At 45.8% G+C, this 27,249-nt stretch overlaps 7 protein-coding genes across 7 annotated transcripts; 4 read left to right on the forward strand and 3 right to left on the reverse strand.

The window, feature by feature from the left end:
* Positions 1-2,611: 2,611 nt before the first annotated feature.
* Positions 2,612-9,905, forward strand: KY384_003273 (uncharacterized protein; the record flags this gene model as incomplete). Its single annotated transcript, XM_044811792.1, has 11 exons — positions 2,612-2,699; positions 2,936-3,459; positions 3,588-4,048; positions 4,180-4,424; positions 4,707-4,722; positions 6,475-6,592; positions 6,654-6,885; positions 6,941-6,979; positions 7,037-7,138; positions 7,288-7,451; positions 7,650-9,905. The coding sequence occupies 11 exons, from the start codon at positions 2,612-2,614 to the stop codon at positions 9,903-9,905; spliced, it is 4,245 nt and encodes a 1,414-aa protein (XP_044670925.1).
* Positions 9,906-10,253: 348 nt separating this feature from the next.
* Positions 10,254-13,382, forward strand: KY384_003274 (uncharacterized protein; the record flags this gene model as incomplete). The annotated part of the gene is made up of 4 exons (XM_044811793.1): positions 10,254-10,484; positions 10,534-10,635; positions 11,877-13,126; positions 13,181-13,382. 4 exons carry the CDS (start codon positions 10,254-10,256, stop codon positions 13,380-13,382), a joined length of 1,785 nt encoding a protein of 594 aa, XP_044670926.1.
* A 749-nt stretch (positions 13,383-14,131) lies between these two features.
* On the forward strand, positions 14,132-17,138 carry BRO1 (bck1-like resistance to osmotic shock; the record flags this gene model as incomplete). Its single annotated transcript, XM_044811794.1, has 4 exons — positions 14,132-14,409; positions 14,465-15,910; positions 15,957-16,062; positions 16,119-17,138. 4 exons carry the CDS (start codon positions 14,132-14,134, stop codon positions 17,136-17,138), a joined length of 2,850 nt encoding a protein of 949 aa, XP_044670927.1.
* A 738-nt stretch (positions 17,139-17,876) lies between these two features.
* KY384_003276 (uncharacterized protein) lies at positions 17,877-19,196 on the reverse strand (the record flags this gene model as incomplete). Its single annotated transcript, XM_044811795.1, has 2 exons — positions 17,877-18,358; positions 18,524-19,196. 2 exons carry the CDS (start codon positions 19,194-19,196, stop codon positions 17,877-17,879), a joined length of 1,155 nt encoding a protein of 384 aa, XP_044670928.1.
* Positions 19,197-20,585: 1,389 nt separating this feature from the next.
* On the reverse strand, positions 20,586-23,017 carry KY384_003277 (uncharacterized protein; the record flags this gene model as incomplete). The annotated part of the gene is made up of 4 exons (XM_044811796.1): positions 20,586-21,284; positions 21,344-22,699; positions 22,751-22,825; positions 22,886-23,017. 4 exons carry the CDS (start codon positions 23,015-23,017, stop codon positions 20,586-20,588), a joined length of 2,262 nt encoding a protein of 753 aa, XP_044670929.1.
* Positions 23,018-23,335: 318 nt separating this feature from the next.
* KY384_003278 (uncharacterized protein) lies at positions 23,336-24,842 on the reverse strand (the record flags this gene model as incomplete). The annotated part of the gene is made up of 3 exons (XM_044811797.1): positions 23,336-24,310; positions 24,366-24,546; positions 24,607-24,842. The coding sequence occupies 3 exons, from the start codon at positions 24,840-24,842 to the stop codon at positions 23,336-23,338; spliced, it is 1,392 nt and encodes a 463-aa protein (XP_044670930.1).
* A 364-nt stretch (positions 24,843-25,206) lies between these two features.
* On the forward strand, positions 25,207-26,479 carry KY384_003279 (uncharacterized protein; the record flags this gene model as incomplete). The annotated part of the gene is made up of 3 exons (XM_044811798.1): positions 25,207-25,404; positions 25,469-26,324; positions 26,379-26,479. 3 exons carry the CDS (start codon positions 25,207-25,209, stop codon positions 26,477-26,479), a joined length of 1,155 nt encoding a protein of 384 aa, XP_044670931.1.
* Between the last annotated feature and the right edge of the window lie 770 nt (positions 26,480-27,249).

The following is a 27,249-nucleotide window of genomic DNA, read 5'->3' on the forward strand; positions in this document are numbered from 1 at the left end:
AATAATAATAATAAAATTTAAATTAATATACTTTTTTAATTCTTTTAATTAAATAAGTCTCTATTTTTTTATTTTTTTATTTTTTTTTTTTTTTATTTTTTATTTTTTATTTTTTATTATTTTATTTTTTAAACTTTAAAATAGACTATTATTTACTTATTTAAAAACTAAATAAATTTTATATTATATTAATATTCTTTTTTTACTATAGTATTTATTTATAACTTCAAATTAAAAAGAGTTAAGAATAATATTACTTTAATTATAAAGTAAGTATATAAGCTAAAATATTATATATATAACTCTATATAAGTATTAAATTATATAAATTTATAATAGAAATATATTTTAAAATTTATATAAAAGTAAATATAGAAAAACTTTTATTTTTATTTAATATAAGTATAATATTACTATTACTATCTTTTAGAATATAAAGTTTTCCTTTTATATTTTAAGTTTATAAGCTTAAAAGACTCTTATATAAATAATTCTTTTATCTTACTTTTATATATATTTTATTAGCTATACTAAAATAAAATCTATAGGTATAAAATATAATAATAATATAGTAAAACTTTCTTTTTAAGATTTATAAGCTTTAAGGTAAATTATTATTATAATAAAAAAATATATAATAAGGGCAACTTAATTTAATAATAATATTTTTATATTATTATTTTATAAAATTTATTACTCTTATAATATAGTTTTTTATTTATAAAGTAGTTATTATATATTACTAAATTATATTTATATTAATTTTTAATATATAATCTTTTATAATATATAATAATAATTTATTCTTAGAATCTAATCTAGAAATATACTTAAAATAGCTTAGAAGTATTATTAAGATAATTCTAATATAATATTTAGAATTATATAAAAATTATAACTATTTTAAGATTATTTTAAAGCCTTTTTAAAAAAAGATTTAAAAAAGAAACTTTTATTAAATTATATTTAAAATAATTTTAACATTAAATATTTTATAATTTTTATTTAAAGTATTTTAAAGTAAAGTTTAACTACCTTAGAAATTAAAAACTTATTACTTCCCTCTAAAGTAATATATTAAATTAAATTACTAAGCTAATAAATAAATTATAATCTTAATTTTTAGTCTTTTCTTTTATCTTTTTATTATTAATTTAAAAATATTACTAAGATTTTATATTTCTTTTTAAATATTTTATTATTCTATAACTTAAGTTTTATATAAAATAATATATTATATTAATAATAGTTTTCTCTAAGTATTTATAAAAAATAATATTAATTATTAATTTAAAATAAAAAAAATATTAAAATAATTAATAAGAAAATTATTTAATTCTTTAAAAGCCTATATATTATAATTAAGTTTTCTATTAATTAAAAAATATAACAAAAGTTTTTCTTTATAAAAGAGCTTTAATTATAATTTTTTCTATATTTTATATATATATTATTTAAAACTTTATAATTAATATAATAAATATTAAGTTTTAAAAATTATATAATTTTTAAAAAGTTTTATTTTAATTTTATAAATAAAAGTCTATATATATATTACTTCTATATATAATATATTATAAGAGAGTAATAAAAACTTTTATATTAAATATTTCTATTTAATAAAATTAAAACTTTTAATAATATTTTCTATAATTACTTATATCTTTAACCTTAATATAATATTATTTTAAAATTAATATAATTATTTTATTATTAACTTTATAATATATAAAACTTCTTAAGAATTTAGCTTATACTTATTTTTTAATAATATAAATAACTTTTTATATAATTTTATAAATCTTAAATTTTAAATTAATTATATATTAATAGTTATATTATTTTTAAGTATAAATAAATAGTTTAAAGCTTTTAATTAAATTTTAAATAAAAATTATTAAATACTTTTAAATTATTTTCTAGAAATATTAAAAAGAAATTAAAATAATATATTATTATTTAAAAATTAAAATATTTTTTAAGTTTTTATTTTTAACTATTAAAAAACTATTTAAAATACTAAGTTCTATCTTTAAGAAGTTGTTTTTATAGTTTTAATTAATATATTTTAAAATTAAAATTTTAAAATAAGTATATAATAAGATTTTTATATAAAGAAAGTTTTAAAACTATTTATATAAAGATATAAAAAGATATAAAGAAATATAAACCTACTTTAGAATATAAGATATTAGTTTATAATTTAAATTACTTAAAAATTTAAAATCTTTTTAAGAAATAATATTAGATTTATAAGTTATTAATTTTTAATATATAAAAGTATATTTTACTTTTATAGTCTTTATTTAACTTAAAAATACTATATAAAAGCGGTTATTTTTATATAAATGTAAAAGTTATACAACAATTGAAAAGTAGTTAAATAACTGTTAAAATAGTCTATAATGTCCCGCTAAGGTAATAGCCGCTTGGCTGCACCAAAACAAGCGAATCTCCGCACTACGTTCCCGGCACGTACCGAAGGGCTTGTTTAATCTACATTCTACTCGATGAAGTCGAAAATTACTCGCCCATCACTGCTCGTGGAATATTCCGACTTAATTGTGGATATTCCTCTCTTCACACTTCACACTTCACTAGATAGTCAGACATGTCTGACCTAGCAGACCTAAGTCAAAGCTTTGACACGATTCTGATTCTGGACTTCGGGAGCCAGTACTCCCATTTGATTACACGGCGTTTGCGAGATCTTCAGGTAAAGATCTAGCCCTGATAATATTGTAATTTTTGCGAAGCACAGCATTGTAGGCTGAAACTTTGCATCGTTACAGATTTACTCAGAATTGCAACCTTGCACTGTCAAATTAGCGGCTCTTTCATCGAAGCCGAAAGGTAATCCAAAAGTTGATGACCCTACAATAATGGAGCGCGTCTGACAGTTGATGGCACCTCAAAGGAATTGTGTTATCTGGAGGACCATATTCAGTGTATGATGATGACGCTCCTCATGTTGATCCTGCTATCTTTGAACTGGGTATACCTATCCTGGGCGTGTGTTATGGTATGCAAGAGATAGCTTGGCATTTTGGCAGAAATGTGCTTGCGGGCGAGAAGCGAGAGTATGGCCTTGCTGAAGTTGACATCAAAAGGCAAAGTGGCGTTGCCGGTCATGTTGACAAATTGTTGCAAGGCTTGACAGGTCCTCAGCAGGTTTTCATGTCCCATGGTGATAAGCTAAGTCATATACCGGAAAGCTTTGCTGTTATTGCAGCAACTCGCAATACACCATTTGCTGGTATTGCGCATGATCGGAAGCTGATATATGGAGTCCAATTCCACCCAGAGGTTTCACACACGCCACAGGGCACAGAAATCTTGAGAAATTTTGCCGTGCATATTTGTGAGGCTAGACAGCATTGGACCATGGATGAGTTCGTCTCAAAGGAAATTGCGCAAATCCGAGCTCTAGTCGGAGAGAAAGGCCAAGTCATCGGGGCTGTAAGCGGTAAGAAAACAATTTCAGTTGAGGGGACTCTTGGCTCACTGGTGCGCAAGGGGGCGTTGACTCGACGGCGAGCTCTCTAGATTTCGTCAATGTTCCTGGCCAAGCTCTGACAGTGCTGTAGGTAGCTGCAAAGCTCATGGACACTGCTATCGGCAACAGGTTCCATGCTGTTCTCATTGATAACGGGCTGCTGCGTAAAGGCGAAGCAGTGTCAGTCAAAAAGACATTGACAGAGCAGCTGGGCATACAACTAGCTGTCGTTGACGCTAGCGACCGCTTCCTCGAGGACCTCAAAGGCGTTACAGACCCCGAGAAGAAGCGTAAGATCATCGGGTCTAGGTTCATTCAAGAGTTTCAAGATAAAGCGAAGGAATTAGAAAGAGCTGCAGCTGCTTCGGAGCAAAGTGGAAAGATTCAATGGCTTCTACAGGGGACGCTGTGGCCTGACGTGATAGAGACATCTTTTGGAGGACCCTCGCAGACGATCAAGTCTCACCATAATGTTTCGTTGCCAGCTTTTCTCAAGCTCAAGCTTATCGAGCCACTCCGCCTTCTCTTTAAAGACGAAGTCCGAGTTCTTGGGTATGTGAGCCGGAGCCTTCTTGGCGTGTCTAACATTGTTTTAGGACTAAACTGGGCATTTCAAAATCCTTAGTGTGGAGGCACCCATTTCCTGGTGAATTGTTTGAAAGCTTTGACTTCCACTCAGCTAGAACTGACTCTAATTTAGGACCAGGCCTGGCTATTCGCATTCTGGGCGATGTCACGGCAACGCAACTAAAGATTGCTCGCGACGCTGATCACATCTTTATCTCCGAAATGGAAGCCCACGGCCTTTATCATGTGGTTAGCCAAGCATTCGCTGCGTTGATTCCTACCAGAGCTGTAGGAGTAATGGGCGACAAGAGGTCAGTCTCCCCAGTCCGTAGCAAAGCAGCCCGGATCAAGGAGTTTCAGGGTGAGCAGGTACTGACACATCTAGGGTGTACGGACAAATGATAAGTCTAAGAGCGGTAAGAACAGAGGGCCCCTCTTTGAATTATGGCTGACACGCTCGTGCTTTAGGTCACATCCACTGATTTCATGACCGCTTCCCGGTGCCATTTCGACGTGGAAAACCGGGATTTTTTGGACTACGTTTCCCGTAGAATCACCAACGAAATCGAAGGCGTAACACGAGTTCTGTATGATGGTATGTGTGGCATGTACTACTTTAATCTGCTCCACTAATCAACAATAGTGACTTCAAAACCACCGTAAGCCTCATAGCACCCAGTTGACATATTGAACACAACTGAAGCCAAGAAGAGGAACAATCGAGATGGAGTAAAGTCGATCCAGAAAGTCAACACATGGGACCTCTCACTTTTGCTGCAGACTCTCGCCACCCCGTATTTGACACAAGTGTTGTGTCGAGGAGACTTGCTTCCGTAGGCAACTGCATCACTCTCGGTCCTTACTAGTGGAACGAGTGGGCGATCGTCGCGCTTTGCGTTGGGCATAAGTGGAAGTCAGCGATATCACCCTGTTCTCGATGATATAGGGGCATCATGGAAACTCAGTAAACAAATGGTGGAAGAATAGCTGTTGTGCAGCCAATGTAGAAAACCTGACGGACAGGCTTTGATTTTCAGCATTCATGACGAAGTCGAAACCGAGCGTTGCAGCTCTGAGAGGATTGAAAGAGGAGAGGTGTTCGATGCGGACTTATTTGACTAGTTCCATCTTGCGAGTTGAAGGTCAAACGTATGTCCAAATTATTGCACATGCGTGTGAGGGAAGACCCAATTTCAATGTGGCATCCATAGTATCAACATCATGCTTCGAAGACATTCACCTCATATGCGTACATGAATCGTGCCTCAACAACGGCTGCTTTAAGCCCTGCTTTTCTTTAGTAGCGACTTAGATTTGAACACCTGAGCCGTGGTGGCAATGTTTGCGGATGTCTCGTGTTTTGGAGCTGGTGGATGGAGAAGATGGGAAAGTTAAATAGCTCGATACTCGATAGTCTTCACTCGAGCTAGCTGCTGAGCCTTACCCCTTAGGTGATAAGTAGCAGAGGGTCAAAGCTGAGAATAGTAGCAGCAGTAGCTTGACTTTGGGCCCGTCATTCTTGAAAGCAGCTGAAGTCCTGCGGCGAACGTGACACTAATCCGGGTAAATCGCGGGCTAAAGCCCCAAAGTAGTAACGCCTACGTTTTCCCCACACTTAGGCTCTGGTAGTCTGTAAGTCATCTTGCGGCTTGGGCGAAGCAGCAGAGAAAACTCGATTTCATGCGACCGCTGGCTGGTCCATAATCAATTGGAATGAAGATCAGGAGGTTCAGTCTGCTTCAAGATATACAACAACGTCGTGCGATTACACTCCCAGCGATCGATTTGGGCGCCTTCTTAATCTTAAGTTCTATCTTTCCAACTTCAAATGCGCTCGAGTAAGATCTTTTGACTTGCGCTCGAGGCATTTGCGACGCTAAAATCCATCCTGCTTTGGTACTGCTGGCGACTCTACCTCCACACAGACCTTCAGACCACATACGTCGCCTGCGGCAATCCTACCCCGTCTTGAACGCTACTGGGGGAAGCCCACAGCGAGCCTCGTGTGCTTTGAGCCTGCGCTGAGATTTCTATACCTTCTTCGGCTGCTCACAAAACGGCGACGGTACAAGTCCTCCCACAGGTCTCAAGCCTACCTTCCATCCAGTTCCTGTGGACTTGGCTCGATTGTACTATCTGCACATATATGTCTCCCGGTCCTCTCTGATCTTTTCCCGAAGGTGGTAATTACCAGAGACCATCTGCCTCAGGATTCTTCCGCTTGGGCCTTCCGTAAAGGTGCCTTTTTTTTCTTTGAAGATTTAACCCGCTTGGTCAATGCTTTTCGCCATGTATACCAATTTTTCCATTGACGCTACCTCATTGTGATGGAAATTGGTTGGTCCAAGATCCATATTTTACCTATCCGGAATGCCGACAGACATACACCACATGTTACTCAAATACTGAAGGCCCACGCCCGTATCTACTGAATTGAAAGAAAACCCGGACCTCCAAATCCTGTTCACTTTACAGCAGCCATCTTACACTGGCAATGCATTCCCCGCCGGCTTCTTCGCATACACATCCGTACATGAAAACTGAAAAGGCGTACAAAAGTCCACATTCCACAGGTTCGGACATTTCACAGCCAGAAGCGGAAGAACGCAGAGGGCGACAGCTAGACCGTGACCGGAGCTCCACGACCAAAGAAGACGACGACAGCGGCAATGAGAAACAGAATGGCATCGATGAGCCAAACGGAAAGCCTCGAAAGAGAAAAAGGAGTCGGAAAGGGCTGGAAAAGAACTTCCCATGTCCTCATCCGGGATGCGGTAAAAGTTATTCACGGGCAGAACATTTGTACAGGCACCAACTGAACCGTACGTTTCGTACTACAGACAAAAGTTGGAAGATAATGCTGATGTGGAGGATCAGACCAGCCGAAGAAGATATATGTATGCGACCATCCGAGCTGTGAGCGTGAATTCGTAAGACAGGATCTTTGTACCAGACACCAGGAACGACACACAGCCCGCGGTTCTCATCTCCAACGTAAAGACAATGCATTACGTGGTTCAGACCCAGCACCGTCGCCACCACATCCATCACATGTTGGGCTACGAGAGCAACAGGGTATGATACCAAGCACAATGATTTTAATTTTTCTTGCAAACCTCATCTGTGCACCTACTGACACTTCAAATATACTTTAGTTCATAATGGGGCCTTAGGTGTTAGTCATGGTCTCACCGGGAACCATACTCATGGATCCTATCAAACAGGTAACAATGGCTACTCACTACACGGTGGTCAGCAAGAACAGTCTTCGCCACCTCCGAGACTGGCGGAACTACCTGGCCAAAGATCTAACCTAGCCCTGAAAGGCTCACGCGGCGATGAGCTTCATTATGGAAGTCCGACCGGAGCACTAGAGTCGACCAATACGGTGCGTAAATGACTCAAATCTGACATAGAGTTTTCGGTGAAAAAGCCTAATGATATACTTCAGAAATATGCTCGGCCCCAAAAGACCTTACAAGGGGAACTATATCGTTCGCACCCCCGGTTAGATGGGCACGGCAACCCTTCCCAGTATCGACCTTCTTCGGCATCTTCCTACGATAGTCTAACGACACCCCGTCAGGGTCAAGCAGGCCTCGGAAACGATACATATCCGTCACCACAAGGCTTCCCGCCGTTTGCGTCTTTGCCTCCTCCAGCCTTTGGGACTTCCCAGCCTTCTTTACAAAGTACGCAGTCTACATATCCTAATGCAATAAGCTCGAATCAAGCCTTGGATACTGCAGCAGGCTATGATGCTTACGCTGTTCCTAACCTGCCAGGTGTAGACCCAATGATGGAAAATGGTTCCAATGCTTACCAAATGCCATTCTACAACGAAGGCAGCTATTGTCATTCCCCGCGGAATTCAACCGAAGACTTTGTCAATTTTCTCTTCAACGAAACGTCCTACCCCCAGGCGGCATCTCCAGGAGGTCCTCGCCAAAGCTCCATGTCGTTTGGCACGACAGCTTTCATGGAGGACTACGGACAATTTGGGCTAGGGTACGATCTCATGAACGGTCCCAGTGGTCCGAACATCCCCCAACAGCATCCAATGGCTCTCAATAACATTCTAGATCCTGCATCGCTCCATGCCATACTCTCTGACGAAAAGCGTAGGGATGTCCTAAAACTTATCGAGAATCGCTTCACAGACGATGCGCCAGTATCCAAGCAAAAGGAAGAGCTTCTGTGGGGTGATCGCGATGCCGATGGGCACGTTCTGAGCTTGCGTCAAATGCAGCTCTACATTCGTTCCTACTGGTATCATTTTCACCCTCAAATGCCAATACTCCACAAGCCTACCTTTTCTGCAAATGAAGCTAAAGAACTGCTTTTGATTGCTGTGATCGCGATTGGAGCTTCCTGTCTTGATAAGATGCATGGTGCTGATGTCACTGAAGCTGGTGCTGATCTGGCTAATTTCCTAGCATGGCATCTTCGCGGTGAAGTATTTAAGCACAAAGACTTCTCACCTCCTGCCCAGCTTTGGATCTTTCAGACTCTCCTCCTCCTGGAAGTTTATGAGAAGATGTATTCTACAAGAACTCTGCATGAGCGAGCCCACATACACCATGGCACCACGCTCACTCTTATGCGGCGTGGGAGCTCGTTGATCGGGAGATCACCTTTGGACTCGCCGCCCACAGAGAATGCAGCGTCGGAAAATAGTGTAGATCACACAACAACGATGAATAATACCCCAGAGCAGTGGTGGAATCATTGGGTCACCAATGAAGCTACGCGAAGAGTGGCCTTTGCGGCTTTCATCATCGACTCAATTCATGCTACCATGTTTGGACACCAAGCAACAATGGTTGCTCACGAGATGAAGCTCGCTCTTCCGTGTGATGAAAGCCTATGGTCAGCCGGAACGAGTGCAGAAGTGGCAAAGAAGGAAGCCGATCTCCGAGCTAAGGGAACAAAAAGCATGACCTTTTTTGACGGCTTGAAGAACACACTCAAAGGCAAACAAGTGCAAACCAATCCTTTTGGACGGATGGCGATCATGGCTGGGTTGTTGAGCGTGACATGGCACATGAATCAACGCGATGTCCAGATTCATCATCTCGGTGCTTTAAAAGCTCTTGGCGGAAAGGATGTGTGGCGCAGTCCGCTCACGAAGGCATTCGACTCGTGGAAACAAGACTTCGATTCAAGCATGAGCAAGGAAAATTTTTCCTTAAGCTACTCAGCTGCCAAGCTCGACGAGGAAAATATCTTCGAGAGTCGGGTTGTATTGCACCATCTATCACACATGGCGATGCACGTGGACATCGTGAGTTGTCAAATTTTTGCGGGTGCTCGGAGGCTGCTGGGTCGAACCACACTTCAGTCGGACTATGATATAGCCCAGAAGAGAATCCGACTGAACTGGGCACCTAGGGCTAGCGCTCGGCATGCAACTTATTATGCTCTCAAATTCCTTGCGCAGGTGCTGCTTCCTGACCCGGGCGCTGCATACAGCAGTCCCACCGGTTTCACGCCCTACTCAGCCCGAGATGACTTCCTCTTAAACAGGCCATGGGTTCTTTACTATGCTATCCTGGTCGTTTGGTCTTATGGCTTTGCTCTAGATGGACCTATCAAGGAGCCTCCTGATTTGGCATCACACCAAGAGCAAGCATATGACATGAGGCAATTCCTTACGAAATTTGGGTCCATACAAGCACCTCTGGACCTTGGTAACATGAAAGACCGTAATGCATGCCTTGGCCTATTATACGTCCTACATGACAAATTCCGAAAATGCCGATGGCAACTACTGCATGAAGCGGCGAATCTGTTGAATAATTGCATAAACAAATTGAGGGGCCACGAGGAGAAAATGGGCTAACTGATTGCCTGTTGCTGGGACGCGGTGGAGTGGGTGGGTTCTGTTTCTTTAGCGACTGTACCTACGTGATTTGTCCAACGATTGTAGATAATCATCAATGTATATTAAGATAAACCGAACTCATGAAGCCAAGATGACGACGTTCCCAATATGGTATTTATCTCATGTAGTGATGCAGTCACCAGCACCAATAGCCAAGCCCGGGCCCTTGAGCACCGACCCTTGACTGCGGGTAGTGGGGGACTTCCCGAAACCTTAAGATTTACTGGATATCTTAGCGTGAACTCTGAGAATGCCTGTCATCGCGATACTGTTGTTCATGTAATCCAAAGCACAACAGAATTGCAAATGCCGCCCCAGCGATCGAGATATCTACTCGATGATGCGAAATCTGAAGCCTCAAGCACGCGGGATAGAATCGGAGGTTTCCCTGTGGTTAGCAATGCCTCTAGAAACAAACGAAACGGCGGAAATTCTGGAGTAGGTAGCACGCTGAAGGACGCAACTAGCGTCTCGCAATTAAATGCAGATCAGCTGGAAGCTCAAGATGATTCACCAAAGGTCTTGCTGAACTTTGACGTAGGCGGCAATGTCTGAGCTGATTCTGTCTATCAGATCGACTGGGCAGCCTTTGACAGCTCCCTACTTCATGCTTACAGACATGCTCACAAGATGGAACAAGCGCCCGCCTTCTCCAATCCATACAATCAAAGACTACTTTCGCGCCCAGGTATAGCTCAGATGTCGCCCACAATGGCTAGACCAGACAATCGCCGGCGGATTAGAAAAGATCAGCTCGCTTCGGCGGTGAGGCAAGATTTCAACGCCGCGATGGTGCTAGAGCAAGAGATAATTACTTCCTTTATGTACGCTGTACGGAATCAGGGTATCTACTCACCCTAATGTCGCAGGACCCTTATTACATCTGCTGATTTGCCTGGTAGACAAGAGCTTCCGAATGAAATTTGATACATGTGCAGCTAAATGAGCCGAGCCACGTGTAGACCTCGTAAACCGCACAACAATTCAGAAATGCTCTGATTGAAAAGCCTAACCTGAATCATTGATTTGGCACTTTTCGCATGTACATATGGTAAGAAGTAATTTTACTTCTCTCCTTGCTAGGCCAAGACTCAAGGGGGTAAGACAAGCTCTGCTACAAACCTCATATGCTAAAGCCGAGGGTCCTACTCGTGAATTTTCCTGACCAAAGCCGGAAATCAGTGGGCAACCTGAGTGGGCAACTTGACAGGCTCGACAGGATCCAAGCCAAACTTTTACTGAAGGCAGATCGGGCTAGGCTGACTACCCACCCAACTTGTCAAAGTAATTTTAAGACTTGTATAACTACCCCCCCACAGAATTTATTGATCGCTCGTTGTCAGTAGTAAGAAGTTTCCTCTTCCAGAAGAACCTTATTGGTGCATCTAAATTCCACCCTTGAAAGGAAGATGAGCTTTTTGATCCCAATAATGAAATAGGATTTAAGCCCGCCCCAAATTTTTGGGGTGGCATTTTCTTGATTACGGGGCGTCGTCTGTATATTGCGTCATGTCCTGCGCATGTCGAATACTGTCCCTCCGCTCCCAACTTTTGGGGGAAATCGTTCCGCTCGTTAGATTTCTCCCAATTTTCCGAATTTTCCTTTCGAGAGTCAATTTTGTTTGATGCAAAATGCTACGGTGACGTACAAGAGTGCAGGCTCATTCCTGTACAAACATGTGCGCCCATTTGCAAGGATCCTGCATCAGAGTCGCCACCCCTTTGCGATCGATCGGTATATCATCTGCTGCCCGTAGACATAGCACGGCAAGACGAGCGCAAACAAGACCATGCTTGCCGCAAATACTTGATGGTTTCCGCCAGACCCAACAACCCTCTCCGTTCCTATGTGCTCAATGGTCATCATCAAGGCGAAGGGTAAGCGAACTTCATCAGCCTATACGGGATCTCAGTCGCTGACTCTACCAGGCTTTTCACACGCAGCCCCCTAGAAATGCAACTAAGAATCCGTATGACGTGCTCGGGGTCAGTAAAAGTGCCTCTGCGTCCAACATAAAGAAAGCCTATTATGCTTTAGCAAAAAAATACCATCCAGATACGAACAAAGATGCTACGGCTAAGGATCGATTCTCGGACGCCCAAGCGGCCTACGAAATTCTCTCTGATCCGAAGAAAAAAGAGACGTGGGATTCGTATGGTGCGGCTGCGTTTGATCAAGGGGCTGGCTTCGATTCGTCTAGCGCTGGTGGACAAGGTGCTGGCAATCCTTTTGGAAACCAAGGACCATTTGGTGGCTTCCAGGGGGGCGGTTTTGGAGGAGCTTACAGTACGGACATCAATTTTGAAGATTTGTTTGGAGCGTTTGCAGGAGGGGGCAGGAGAGGTCGGGCGTCCCGACAGTCTCCATTTCAGCAGGAGGAGATCTTGGTGGGGCAAAACATTGAGGTTCAGACCAACATCTCATTCATGGATGCTGCAAGAGGCACCAACAAGGACATCTACATTACCCCGCAGTCTAAATGTAAAGTCTGCAGTGGAATAGGATTGAAGAGGGGCCAGCAACGAACGGAATGCAAACGGTGCGGAGGCTCTGGAACACGAGTTCATGTCATGCAAGCAGGATTTCAGATGGCTAGCACTTGCGATACATGTAGTGGGACTGGAATTGTAATACCTAGGGGTGCTGAGTGCAGCAATTGCACCGGGCAAGGTGTCGTGCGCGAGCGCAAGACAATAAACATCGATATACCTGGCGGTGTTGCGGACGGACAGCGCATGAGGTTCAACGGTGAGGGGGACGCTCCAGCCACCGGGACCACGATGAATCCAAACCCACAAACTGCGAACGGGGATCTCTATGTCTTTGTTCGAGTGGCTGCAGACTCCAAATTTAGTCGTTCCGGATCCGATGTTCTATATACGGCTACGATTCCTCTGACAACAGCAAGTCTTGGTGGTGAAATCCGAGTACCGACCCTCGACGGTGAGGTCAAGCTCAAGATTGCTACAGGTACCGCGACTGGAGATAAAGTGACTCTCTCTGGCATGGGAATGCCAAAGATCGGTGGTCGGCGGAGTGCTGCGGGAGACCAGAGGGTAGAGTTCAAAGTGGCGATGCCAAAATATCTGAGTTCCAACCAGCGAGCTATCTTGGAAATGCTAGCAGACGAGATGAGTGACGGTAACGCAAAGCGTATCATGAATGTTGGTAACACGAGGTATGCCTGCATCCACCGGTCCTGTCCCCCCACGCGAATGCTAATGACCAACAGTGCCACCGCTGGAAAAGACTCCCCTCCTTCGGAAAGCACTGATGCTCACAAGAATGAAGGCTTTTTGAAGGCTGCGTGGCACAGGCTCACACATCAACATGACAATTCTTCCTCGAATGGCGAGACCTCCCAGCCGCCGAACGAGTTGAAACCACCGGAGGAGGAACAGCAGCAGCCGAAGAAAGCTGGCGGGACAGCGTAAAGAGATGCACGGGATGTATTCGATGGGGGCTACTTCGATCCTGTTTTGATGTCGTTGCATTTAGCGACGGTGAGAGAAAGCAAACGAGAAATATCGCAGCTTTCAGGGGAAGATATTGTAAAAGGCAGGAAATTAGTCTAAATGGAACACTCCTACTCATTTCTACGACGCAGACTTTGGCAGCTGGTATTATCAGCCTACCGTAGCCACTCTTGATCGTCATGCAGACCCCGGAAAGTCGTTCGACTGAGAATCCGGCACCAGCCGGTTCAATGATAGTCCAGATACGGGAGCAAAGGGAAGTGAGGAATCCTGTTTAAGGGGTTTCCTATTGGGCTCGTGACCGACGGCCCGTACTGTGGTACTACCTTACCTTAAGATACCTAGCCAAGCGGGCAGACTGTGCCTAGTAAGCTACTCCTCTGAATAGCTGTCCACATAGCAACTAGTGTCATCGTTCTGCCAGCAAGATGAACGCATAACCTCTCAACTACTCCGACGTCTAGAATTCGAGGAGTCTCCTGCTGTCTTGAGAAATTGCCCAGATGTCCTCGCTCATTACTACCTGCATTTTTTATCGCATGCTCCTCCCTGCAGCAAGTCATAAATCATGAACTTGATCACCTTCTTCCATTTTTCTAATCGTGTAATTCACTACACAGAAAAGGCAATCAATAGATTCCCCGCCTGATCAACCCGAGACGCCACACTGAACGGGATTGCCCCCCTCCAAGAAATACACCATCACGATGCCTCAATCTCCTATGATATCCACTCCACTGAAGCAGACCAATGAAATTGACTGGGTGTTTCCCTTGAAGAGTTACATACGACAGACCTATGGCGATGACCCTGAAAGATACGCTGAGGAATGCAATACGCTCAACAGGTTGAGACAGGACATGAGAGGAGCTGGGAGGGACAGCACAGCAGGAAGAGACCTCTTATACCGCTACTACGGGCAGCTTGAGCTTTTGGACCTGCGATTCCCGGTGGATGAAAATCATATCAAGATATCCTTTACCTGGTAAACGTTGACCTTAGCTAGAGGTCCGTTCACTGCTGACCATTCCTGAACTTAGGTTCGATGCCTTCACCCACCAGCCAACGTCTCAATATTCTCTCGCGTTTGAGAAAGCATCTATCATTTTCAATATCTCCGCAGCGCTTTCTTGCCATGCTGCTTTTCAAGACCGGAATGACGACTCCGGTCAGAAGTCGGCATATCACTCGTTTCAGGCTTCAGCCGGCATGTTCACATATATCAATGAGAATTTTCTGCATGCACCTTCGAAAGATCTAAGTAGGGAAACTGTCAAGACTTTGATAATGTTGATGCTTGCTCAAGCCCAAGAGGTATTTGTTGAGAAACAGATTGCTGATGGAAGGAAGGTTGGCTTGCTTGCGAAGCTTGCAAGCCAAGCTGCTTTACTCCATGCTCAGGCACTCGAAGGCGTCCAGGAAAATGTATCTAAAAATGTTTTCGATCGATTATGGTTACTACTAACTCAAATCAAAGCCAGCCATATGTCATCTGTTGCACAATACTACCAGGCCCTGGCCGACGATGATGCTAACGCTCATGGCGTTGCTATTGCAAGACTAGAATTGGCGGAGCGGGAAAGCAAAGATGCTGTGCGTGGTGCAAACTCGTTCCCCACCGCCGTTACTTCTACCTCGAATCTTAGCTCGGAGACGCGAGCCAGTCTCCTTGAGTTGACGACGAGGCATACAAGCAACGTCCAGGAGAGACTGGCCACTTGTAACAAAGACAATGATTTCATATATCACCAGACAGTTCCTGCGGAGGTGTCGCTGGCAGTGATTCCGAAGTTAGCAGCCGCAAAAGCAATACCTGTGGGCGAGCTGTATCAAGGCCAAGACATTCAGCGCATCATTGGACCCGATATCTTCCAGAAGATTGTCCCTATGGCTGTAACTGAGGCCGCAAGCCTATATGACGAGGAAAAGGCTAAGCTTGTCCGTGCTGAGGCAGAGAATGTTGAGACAGCAGACGGCGAAATGGCTGCGAGCCTTGATTATTTGAAACTTCCTGGGAGTTTGATCGTCCTCAAAGGCGGGATGGAACAGGAAATTTCGGTTGATGAGGATTTCCATTCTTGGTGTCAGGAATTAGCCGGTCACGAGCCGTTTGGTAAGGCGTTCGAGGCTTTACAAGCAGACAAGGGTGAAGTTTTGAGCGCTTTAGGGGGATGCTCGAAATCATTGGATCAAGAAGAAAGTACTTGTGAGAAAATGAGGTCTAAATATGGCGCCGAGTGGACCCAGCAGCCCAGCTTAAGGCTGAACGCCACTCTGAAAAGTGATATAAAGGTCTACAAGCGTGCGATCGACGAAGCTAGCTCGAGCGACGCTCTATTAATTCATAGCTCTCGTCAAAACGAATCCGACTTCGACGAGATGCGATCTGCTGGAGAGACCCATGAGGCTGATGTGTTGTATCAGCGAGCGATGATGAAATCCGGCAGCGGTAAAGGGAAAGGTCGGGATGGCTTCGGTAGCCCTGCGTCAATCAGCGAAACCTCTCCTTCTCGATGAAGACTTCGGTGAAAGTGGCACCAGTGTGATGGATCAAGTCGGCAAGGTGGAGGATCTACTCAGGAAGTTAGAGTTGGTCAAGCGTGATAGAGCTCAAGTGCTGAAGGATCTGAAGGAAAAGGTAGGGCATTCTGATGAGAGCACTGCTGCATATTGTGTCCGCTAATTACTTTTCAGGTGCATAACGATGATATCTCGCACGTCTTGATCCTAAACAAAAAGTCCATTTCCAACCACGAGCAGCAACTCTTCCAGGCGGAGCTTGACAAGTTCCGACCCCACCAGAATCGTCTCTTGCAAGCGAATCACAAGCAGACGGCTCTGATGAAAGAGCTGACGAAGACGTATTCTATTCTCCTTCAGGACAAAAGGGTCAAATCAGAACAAGCCAAATATGATAACTTCACTAGGCAGCGTACACTGGTCCTAATGAAATACAAAAAAGTCTTTCAGGCTTTCAACGATCTCATGGATGGCCTTGGCAGAGCACAGGGTTTCTATTTAGAGATGAAAGAAACTGTGGACAATCTCGAGCAGAATGTCGAAAGTTTTGTTAACAACCGGCGCGCAGAGGGCGCCCAGTTGCTCAATCAGATCGAGCAGGACCGTCAAAATACTGTTGATAGCCAGACGGATCGTGAACGTGATCGCTTACGCGACCTCATGGAACGGATGTCAACAGGGACAACACCATCATCTAACCAACCAAACTCTGCACGCCCGTCAGCTTCCTCGAGAAGCTCACAACCAAATGAGGTGTATGGCAATAGGCCGCCAGCAGTATCACCTTCATTTCAATCGCCCCTCTCTCCAAATTACAATAGCAGCACCTTTAATCGATCGCCTATAACCGAATCTCAGGCGCAGCGGAACCATCGTTCAACCCCAACATCACAAGCATCATATCCTTATACTATGGCGACAAGCCAAGAAGCCCATTACAATCCCCTGCAACACTTGTATCAGCCGCCCATGTCACACCCGAATCAACAGCAATATGGACAAAGCCCGCAGTATGTTCCACAGCAAAATACCAAAGTGCCACAAGGATACGTACCGCCTCCTCCACCTCCTGGACCACCACCTCATTCGTCTGGCTATCCATATCACCCTTCCAATCACCGGCCGCCGCCCCAAGGAAGTAGCCAACATCAACAGCCTAATGATCCTTGGGCTGGTCTGAACTCTTGGAAATGAAGCTTGCTTGCTTCCGTTCATCTTACATCTGACCTTTCTGAAAGAAATTGGTTACGAAGTGGAATAGACACACCCTCACTCGACTATGAATGACCGCTTCCCATCTATCTGTCGTTATGCAGAGGGCCATGCTCGGCTGAGGAAGTCACACAGATAACGTTTCAGACGGTCACAGAGTGTCAGCCTCTCCAGGGTAAGAGGCAAATTATCACACGCACCTCCTGCTCTCGCAATGCAGCGTGAGGATCTTGTATCAACGCTTCGGAGACTAGGGTCTCCGTGTTTTTAGTCCAGCGGAAGCTCTATCGAAAAGAATTCCTTGAGCATACTTAATCCACCTTAAGTCAATGTATGCTTAGCAGGCCATTATTACCGGCCGACTTTGGAATGGGCGATTTGCGAGACGGCTTGCCGTCACCCGTCTGCAGCTCCTGCCATTTCTGTTGGGCGGGCCTATTACTACGAGGAGAGGACCATAAACGCAGTACCAGGATAGATGGATAAATTAACAAAATGCGCGATCATTGCTAAGAATGAGCGCAATGCAAAAGCTCTGCCATTCGGTTGCGGAGCACACGCGAGCCAACAGTCCAGACAGCTCTTAGCTACAGACATAGTATTCAGTTGCCGAAGAAAGCATGTACTCAGGTTCATTACTTTTTGGATTCATGCCATTGACACCGTTCCAAAATCCTGGAGCAATATTACACAGATTATCCACACTTCAACACCCAAGTCTTAACGGCCATGCTGAGGATACTTGTTCTTCGCCGCCTTCACCTCGCTCATCGGCTTAATAAAATGGCTAATGTCACCCACGGGAATCTCAAAAGGAAAATCAACACTCGCAAGCATCTGGGCAAAGAAAATCCACCACCCAGCCATGACAGCCAGGAAGCCAAAGGCTCCGCTAGCCACCTGCAGTTTCTCTGCTAGGTCTAAGTTGCCTGCTGCTAGGTGCCAATAGGAACCCGTAAGCACGACGAATGTCATCATTAGCCCGAAGAATATGGCGATGAAGACTAGATTCGTCCGTAACGCGCATATCAAGAAGATGAAGGACATGAGGCCCATAAACAGAAGGAAGAAGGCGAAGCTGGCGTGGAAGGGACCAGATGTTATGCCGAGGTTGGGATCCGTGCCGGGGTTGTTTTCTACGTAGGCGCCGTAGGCGTTGAAGGCCGGGGTGAGAGTGCCACCAAGGGCAAACCAGAAACCACCTGTGGTCGTGTTAGGGAATGGAGATGTGCATCAGGGTTGAGTTTGCTCTGAGTGATGGTGGAGAGGATGGGGAATGCAGGGGAAAAGAGAGAGTTTCTTTCATAGATTTGATCTTGACGAATTACTGAGAAAGGGGGAAGAAGAAGAGAGGTAGGAGGGCTTACCAAAAGCACAGAAGACGACGAAGGAGAAGGTGTTGCCGAGGAAGAATTCGAGGATACCACCGAGACTCATCAAGAAGCCCCCAATGAAGTAGTAGACGGCGATGGTGGCCATACCGTTCCCACCCGCGCCTCGCCAGCCCATCAACTCGCACGACAGCGGACTGAGACTGAGGAGGAAGCCCAAGAGGCCGATAGGGGTCGGGTTGGCGAAGGTGGCACGAAGATCGCCCTTGACTTGGTTCTTGGGGCTGAGGTACATCTTCTCGAAGAGTTCGGGGGTGATGGTTATGGAGTTTGCGGTGCGGATCTTGTTGAGGTGTTCATCGCTGGGATGATCTCGACCAATGTGATATGGAGATGGCGGGCTGTCGCTGAGATAGTTGCGTGTCGGGCGAGGGGGGTGGGAGTGGGAGTCGTCTGAGAGGTCCTGCAGCGATGGGAAGGTAGGGTTGAAGCCTTTCTCTGCGTCGCCGTTTATCCAGCGGGAATTTGAATGTCGGGCTTGGTCGTCGGGCTTCCATCTTGACTGCCTCGTTGGTTCTGGCTCTGGGAGTTGGCGGTGTCGAGGGTGGTCTTTGTCATCGACGGGATCGATCTGGCGATGGAAATTCAAATACGTATCCATCACCCCCAAGACTTGATGGTTCTGATTGCACAGGTAGAGTTTGGTCATGGAACTCTGGCACGTGGGGTTCTTGTTGTCTCAAGCGAATTTGTCAAGTATTGTGAGAATTCACGTAATGAGAATGAGGTGTGGAAGACGGTTCGACCTCCGACGCTCTTATAGCGGGCGTCCGGAGGTCGTCTGGCGCGCCGATTGGAGACGCAACGATATCAGGAAGGAGCGGATGACGCTTTTGCGTTGTGTCTCATCCGCAGGCCAATGAAGCTCGAAATGGTGCTCGCGTATAGAGGAACCAGATCGCATACCAGATTTCACTTTTCACTTTTCAAATTTTCACTTTTTTTTATACTAAGCGCGTGTTATATGGGGATATATGGGGAAAGGTCATAGCTCAGGGGATGTCGCAGAGAGAGAATCGGGGAAAAGCTGGGGTAGCGGCGGCGAGAGCGGCTATATGCAGCATCTTGACATGTTTGTGCGGAGAAGAAAAACCTGGGGCAAAGCATGGTGTCTTAACGAAGGCGACCAGTCTGTGCACCCTCTGGACCCTCAACCGTCGAGTTTCAGGTCGCAAACATCAAACAAGCGACCAAGGGACATCATCTGGCTCCTCAACGTTTCATGCGTCAAGGGACTGCAGATTCTGCAGAGCCAAGCAAATGCATTTCGCTCCTGCAGCTGCAAGGGCACCAGAAGGGGGGCTGAACATAGCCAAATAGGGCAAGGAAGGGGGCAAATGAAGGGAAAATGGAACCAAAAAGGAAAATGGAAGGACAATACCAGGGCGGAAGTATGAGGTGTGCTTCAAGACATCCGACAAAGCTTATGTCAAACGTCAGAGGTAGGAGTATTCATCCCATTGCTGGCACTGCTGGGCACGGACAAGACAGAACGAAGTCTCTGGGGCTCATAAATGTCGCAACATTGCACAATACAAAGGATGGACTTGTGTACAACTCACCATTTGCAGTTCTGTTGTAGTCGCGCACGCTTGAAGGGATGTGAAAGTGGCGCGAGGATCTCCTGCGTTGGCTTGATGCAACGTAGATCTGTTCCACTGCGTGCGCTTCTTGCGGCAGTGATCCCAATGGTGCATTCTGGCAGTATCGCGCCACTTCACGACTGAGTCCCCCACAAATGGCTCTTCATGCCTCATGGTCAGCCACGTGGTGAGGCTGCGATTCTCTCTTCTGGACCCCAAATTCGCGGAGGAGTGTCCAGTCGTAGCCAATCCTCTTGCACCGTCTCAGCAAGTCTGCGTCACTGCAGATTGAAAATTGGGAATATCAAGTCTGTCGCATACCACGCACATCCAAATGACCAAAGCCTAGATGAGGCATTCTACTGATTCAAGGCGCGCTCTTGAGAGTGACGGCCTTCGAAAAGGGCAGGATTGTTGTTCAACACTAGCTTTTCGCCTTCTCTGCCCAGCATTCTTCACCATTCCAGAGGCTCGTCAACTTGCTCCCCACGATTGGTCTTCGGCACTGGAGCAGCCTCGACCTTGACTGGCCCTGTCCGATTACCCCTCTTTAGGTAGCCACTACCATCAAGCCACGGGGTCTCTGCACTCCTTTTCAGTTCGAATTTCTGAATCTTGTCACTCATCTGCATCGTCAGGCCGATGTCGTCGAGCCCATTGACTAGACAATGTTTACGGAATTTCTCAACGGGAAAGTCTGCTAACACGTTGCCATTGGCATCTTTGACCTGCTGGTGGACCAGGTCAACCTCGATCTCGCGACCTGCTTTTGCTTCTTCCGTAATCTCCTCAATCTTAGCCTGATCTTCAATGACAAGCGGTAGCATGCCGTTTTTGAAGGTGTTGTTGAAAAAAATGTCTGCGTAAGAAGGAGCAATGATGCAAGTGATGCCAAAGTCGAGGAGCGCCCAAGGCGCGTGTTCTCGAGAGCTGCCACAGCCAAAATTTGGACCTGTCACGACCAGGATCTTGGCCTTTCTGAACGGTTCTTGATTCAGAACGAAATCACTGTCTTCCGTTTTACCGTCCTCTTTGTAACGAAGCTCGTAGAATAAAGCCGAGCCTAGCCCAGTCCGCTTGATGGTCTTGAGGAATTGTTTGGGTATGATGGCGTCTGTGTCAACATTGGATTTCTCCAGAGGAGCTGCAATTCCCTTCACAGTTGTGAATTTTGGTTGTCCCCCGATGCAGACGCTGTTGCGTCCTTTGTGACATCCTCATTTCCATTGGGCAAGTCCAGTAAGTTTTCGAGATCTACATCCTCCTCAATATCCGATACCTCAGGGGTAAGATCTAGTTTAGGCGATGCTTTTGCTGGTGTGGCATTTGTGCCTGCAAGCTCTCGAACATCTGCTAACTTGCCAGCGAGCGCAGCAGCAGCAGCCATTACAGGGGACATCAGATGTGTTCGCCCACCTGCTCCTTGCCTACCTTCGAAATTGCGATTGGAAGTGCTTGCGCATCTCTCCCGTGGAGAAAGAATATCTGGGTTCATACCCAGACACATGGAGCAACCTGCTTCACGCCATTCAAAGCCTGCATCGGTGAAGATTCTATCAAGACCTTCGGATTCAGCTTGCTTTTTGACAAGACCAGAGCCAGGAACGACCATAGCTCGCTTCAGGTTGGGGGAAATCTTTTTTCCCAGCACGATTTGAGAGGCAGCTCGAAGATCTTCTATCCTTGCATTCGTACAGGACCCAATGAAGATTTTGTCCAGCTCGATGTCTTGCATGCGTGTACCGGGCGTCAATCCCATGTACTCTAACATTCTTCGACCACTTGCTTTTTTGGCATCAGTTGGAAATGTTTCGGGATCAGGGACTACACCGGTGATTGGGACCACGTCCTGAGGCGAGGTCCCCCACGACACTGTCGGCACTATATCTTGCGCACTGATGAAGACATCATGATCGTACTTAGCTCCCGGGTCAGACTTGAGACTGGTCCAGTATTGCACGGCCTTTTTCCATTCGGGACTGTCCAACTTGGGCGCAAGCGGCCGACCTTTCAAGTAGTTGAAGGTTATCTCATCTGGAGCGATCATGCCGGCTCTTGCTCCTGCCTCGATAGACATGTTACAGATTGACATTCTAGCCTCCATGCTCAATCCCCGAATCGCTGAACCACAGTATTCAACGACTGCCCCCGTACCACCTGCGGTGCCAATGATACCTATGGCATGCAGAATGATGTCTTTGCTGCTGACGCCTGGCGGTAACTCGCCGTCTACCTGGATTCTCATATTCTTGCTTCGCTTTGTCAAAATAGTCTGAGTGGCGAGGACATGCTCCACTTCGCTCGTACCAATGCCGAACGCAAGCGCCCCAAACGCCCCATGAGTTGAGGTGTGTGAATCACCGCAGACAACCGTGGTCCCTGGGAGAGTAAAGCCTTGTTCGGGGCCGATAATATGCACGATCCCTTGCCTCTTGTCACCCAGGCCGAAGTAAGTTAGGCCAAATTGCTTGACATTTTCCTCGAGGGTCATGCACTGCAGGCGCGAATCTGTTTCTTCGACGAATTGTTCAATGCTCTTGAAGTTTTTGCGAGTTGCTGTGGGCACATTCTAGCCAAGGTGAGATTTTGTTTACTCAATCAATCGGTATGGGGGCAATACATGGTCTGTGGTTGCGAGGGTACAGTCTGGTCTCCGAACTCGGCGATTTGCCTTTGTAAGACCCTCGAAAGCTTGCTAGAAATGGTCAGAAATTGTCAACGCAGTGGGCCTGAAAGATTGAATCTACGAACATACCGGAGACGTCACTTCATGAACAAGATGTCGATCGACGTAAAGCAATATCGTCCCATCTTCCTGCTCATTTACGATGTGGTCGTGGAACACTTTGTCGTAGAGAGTGCGCGGTTGAGGAATTGCGGTAGGCATTTTGATAACGTGGATTTGGTCGAATTTTCAGAATTCAGGTAGTATGGAGAGAAAAGGACAAGCTTGACTTATTACCTAGGGTGTGGCCTTTCGATCGCATGTTCCGGAGGAGTACATGCTGCGAGATCGGAAGGAGACTGTCCTGGGTACTAATCATCTCGCCTCTGATTGGATAGCTTTGCGGGGTAGATAACTGCGTCTTGCCTCCGAAGCCGCCCATTAGCGTCCGCCCCGGCCTTGCTCTAAAGAGGCTTGAAGGGCCCGGCTTTTGCGTGAGGTTTGGATTATGCGTCTAATATCGTAGTCTATGCACGCCTTTCATGCTCTATTATCCTGACTGAACACAAGCAATGCGAGCTCATGCCGGATGAACAGTCCCATGAGTCCTAATGCCAATTGGAAAGCCGTCACTTCTATCGCTAATTTGTCTTCTCTCCTTGGTCCAAACCAGACCAACCAAAGGTTCAGGATAGTGAGATTGGAGGATTTCAGAATATGGCCTTCGGAGTCTTTTACGAGCTTGATCAATGGCAAAAGGGGGAAGCGAGCAAGTATGTTCAGGAACCATGTGGTACCAATCGAAGGAGGCTGCTGCCACTCGGTCATAGACGGCTCGAGAAGACCTGATCGTGCGTTGAAATGTGGTAAACGATGCCGTGGGCACGGAATGAGTCGAAACAGCTGCGGCGTGGAGTAGATAAAGTTGATGATCTGAGGGATGAGTAAGAGCAAGAGTGTTTTGCTGAAGTGTCCAAGGATACCAACAATTGCAAACACCATACCAGCAAAGTAGCAATAAGTATCTCCAACAAAGACCTTAGCTGGATACCAGTTGTGCCGCAATAAGGCAAGTGACGCCCCGATGAAGGGAAGCAGTAGGTAAATGGAAAACAGGTGAAGATCAGTCGCCGGATGTGCTGTCCCAGGGATCTTAGAGAGTGATACCATATCATTTATCAGTAGGAGGACAGCAATTATGATTGATTGCGAGACCTCAATACCATTGATGCCTGCCAGAATGTTGATACTATTGGGGCAAAAGATGGCAATCGCAGCCATGTACACGTAGTACAACGAACCTAGGTCAACCATCTCGCCAAGATATGGCACAAGCTGGACAGGCACGACGACATGAGTGATGCCATACGTGAGAAAGTAGACAGCTAGCATGGGCATTGAAGCGACTCCTGGAATGAGGACCTTGTGGCGCCATCTGATGTCAAAGAAGTCGTCGTAATTGCCCAGGATAACCACCAATGCGAGTGACAGCATTGCTGATAAGTAGGTGGCAAGCTACGATAAATGTTACTGATTGACACAGATTGTGACTCGGGCGCAGAGACTCTACCTTGCCAAGAGGGAAACGGTGCAGGACGCGGCCAGTATCAATCTGAATGTGGCCGTTCTCTAAGTCGAGCGGGTCTAGATCGGCCGTTGCTGACTTGATATCCGAATAGAACAGAATAGGCATGAACAAGACCATGAGTAAGAGATAGACGGCGGCGCAAACGCCTCCCATGGTTTCTGGACTGTTGCACCCATTAGCGTCCACTCTCCTGCATATGTTGTTGATTCAGGGTCCCCTTTACATTTCTACTTTCTTCACCTTTGACATATCGCGACCCTTGAGATTAGCTTTCATGAAGGTGCCTTTCAGCCATACGATCAGACTGTATGTGATCGAGAATGCAACGCCGCCGAAGGCCAACGACGAGACAAGCGGTTCGCCGTCTCCTTGAAAAGTGTTTGCAATCACGGCGACCGACGCCGCGAAGAGCACCAAGAGACTCCATGTCTCCTGATTGCTTAAAGCAGAATCCGTCATACTCTATTGTAGAAGTCGAATCTGGTACTTCCATGCTGCAGATGCGGAGCGATTTGTGGTCGATTCAGTGAATATGCCGTGTGAACAGATTTCCCGTTTCGAGGTTCGGGTAGCCGCTTGAACCCCTGAAAATCTAAACTCTAGCGCAACCTTTTACGCCCTCGACGGTACAGAAAAGGAGACTCCGAGACAGTCAGTCTGAAAGCTATGCATCCATGATCACAATTGCCCAGCTCTGAGTGTGCTAAGTAAGGCGGGCCAAATCTCCTTCCTTGTTGACCCGATATGGTGAAATACTGACCGCGCTTTGAGATCTTTCACTTTCCAAACAAGTTGCCATCATGATCTCGGTGTAAAGGTGCAAATGGGAGAGACCACGTCCAGCGGGTTTCACACCTTTGAGAACACTGCAGCAGATGCCGTTTCAGCGATCCAGTACGATGCCGGGGGAGACAGGATAGTGACAGCATCTGCAGATCATAGATTACGTATCTATCAAAAGTCTTGTGTGGACTCCAACGATTGGGAGTTGTATGATCAGTGGCGAGGGCATGATGCTGAAGTTCTAGATGCAAGTCATTAGCACCAGCGGCTGAGTTACCCATTCTGATTACCACCCCCCAAAGGTCAAATGGATCGACTCCTCTCACGGTGAAGTCCTAACAACCATCGGTGGCGACAACAAGTTCAAAGTTTGGCAAGAGAACCCTTCTCAAGCACATACTCGAGGCCGCCGCTTCAAATGCATTTTCTCACAGACTCCCGTGGACAGTGTAGCATACATAGCCTTCGACTACATCGTCCGACAGCAAGACATCTATGTAGCACTAATCTCTCACACGGGCTTGTTCACCCTTCTTGAACCTGCAGATCCCACGACACTTTCTTCGTGGCGAGAAGGCGATGCTTTCTATCCCTTTGGCCAACAGCCTAGGAGCAGCGAGGCGAGATTTTCGATATCGTTCCATCACGCCGCTGGACCCAATTCTCAGGCGCTCAGGGCTGGCATTGATAAATCCAGCATTTCTCTTGCAATCTCGTCTGCTAGTCAAGTGAATGTCTATCGCTTTGCTAATCCGGAAGATGAAAATGTTGCGCTTCAAGAGGTGCTGCGGATGCCCTTCGAGGACGGACTGGTGTGCTCAGTGGCCTGGGCACCGGCCCATCCGCAGCCCGAAGACGTGGTTGCTGTTGCATGCGATGACGGTAAGATCCGGATGTTGGAGATTACCGTGCAGACGTCTTCACAGAATCTTCTAACGAGCAATGGACACTCTAACTTGTCTGCTTTAAGACGGGGTTCACGTAATGATCAGCAGCTAGGGAGGTCTGGGATTGCGGCCGGTCTGGCTAACATAGACCGACCACGAGAGGTATCTCAGAGTGAACAAGGCAACGGTCCGAAGCATGAAGGCAAGATCGTAGCCGAGTTGCAAACTTCCGAAGGAGCATCGGCACATCAAATGGAGTGGACCATGGACGGTTCGTCATTCCAACGTCAGTTCATAATTGAGGCGCCTCTAACGTAGGGGATAGGATGCACCTTAGTCACCACAGGAGACGATGGTAAAGCGCATTTATGGAAGCGAAGTCTTGCAGGCAATTGGATGCAATATGCTGAAACGGCTTTTCAATGAAGCGTCAAGATTTATCAAAGACGTATACATGATGGGCTGAACTACAAGATGGTGGCATCGAATGAAAACTCGTCTGATAATACCGTCCCTGTTGTCTGCTATAATCGTCTGGACCTCGTCAATATTATTGCTGTTTCGAACAGGCGCTGTGTTAAATCCGGCTCCTAATTTCAATGCTAACTTTCCCAAGCATAAACAGCTATCTAGCTCCAAGAGATCCATGCCGAAATGCTCGCGAGCAGCTGTAACGGACGAGCTGCCCAGTAAAGGCTGCAGTAGAGGATTTTCACAAGTCCGAATATGAGTAAGAGGAACATGGTGGCCATGATGATGTCCCTTATGGCGATGAAGTATTCTGATCGTGACGCGTTCACAGAATTTAAGATAGCGATGTTGGCGGGTAGGTAGTTGAAAGTGTGTAAAGCCGACCGAATTACAATTCGGATATAAGTCTTTCGGTCCTCGTTCGATATCTCAATAGCCTTTTGAGACGTCTGTGAATTGTGAGGTTGGTAGGTCTAACATGATTCATAATGTTGCCACTGCTGATATGGTAAGATTTGCATCGCAGTATGTCCGATCTGCCAGCTGTGCCTTGTTTATGTCCACCGCGTACCGCTCTTGAGCTCAGTGTTCTTTAGTCTTGACAGAACTTCGTCAGAGCTCCTACTGTTGCTGCTGCCATCTGACTCGATGGGGTCGATTTTGCCCGTTCTTGAATTTGTGAAGCGATAGACCTAGAACAAGTCACACGTACATTTGCTCCTCGC

The sequence above is a fragment of the Bacidia gigantensis genome, assembly GCF_019456465.1.
Source record: "Bacidia gigantensis strain McMullin 20006 chromosome Unknown contig_180, whole genome shotgun sequence".
Lineage (NCBI taxonomy): Eukaryota > Fungi > Ascomycota > Lecanoromycetes > Lecanorales > Ramalinaceae > Bacidia > Bacidia gigantensis.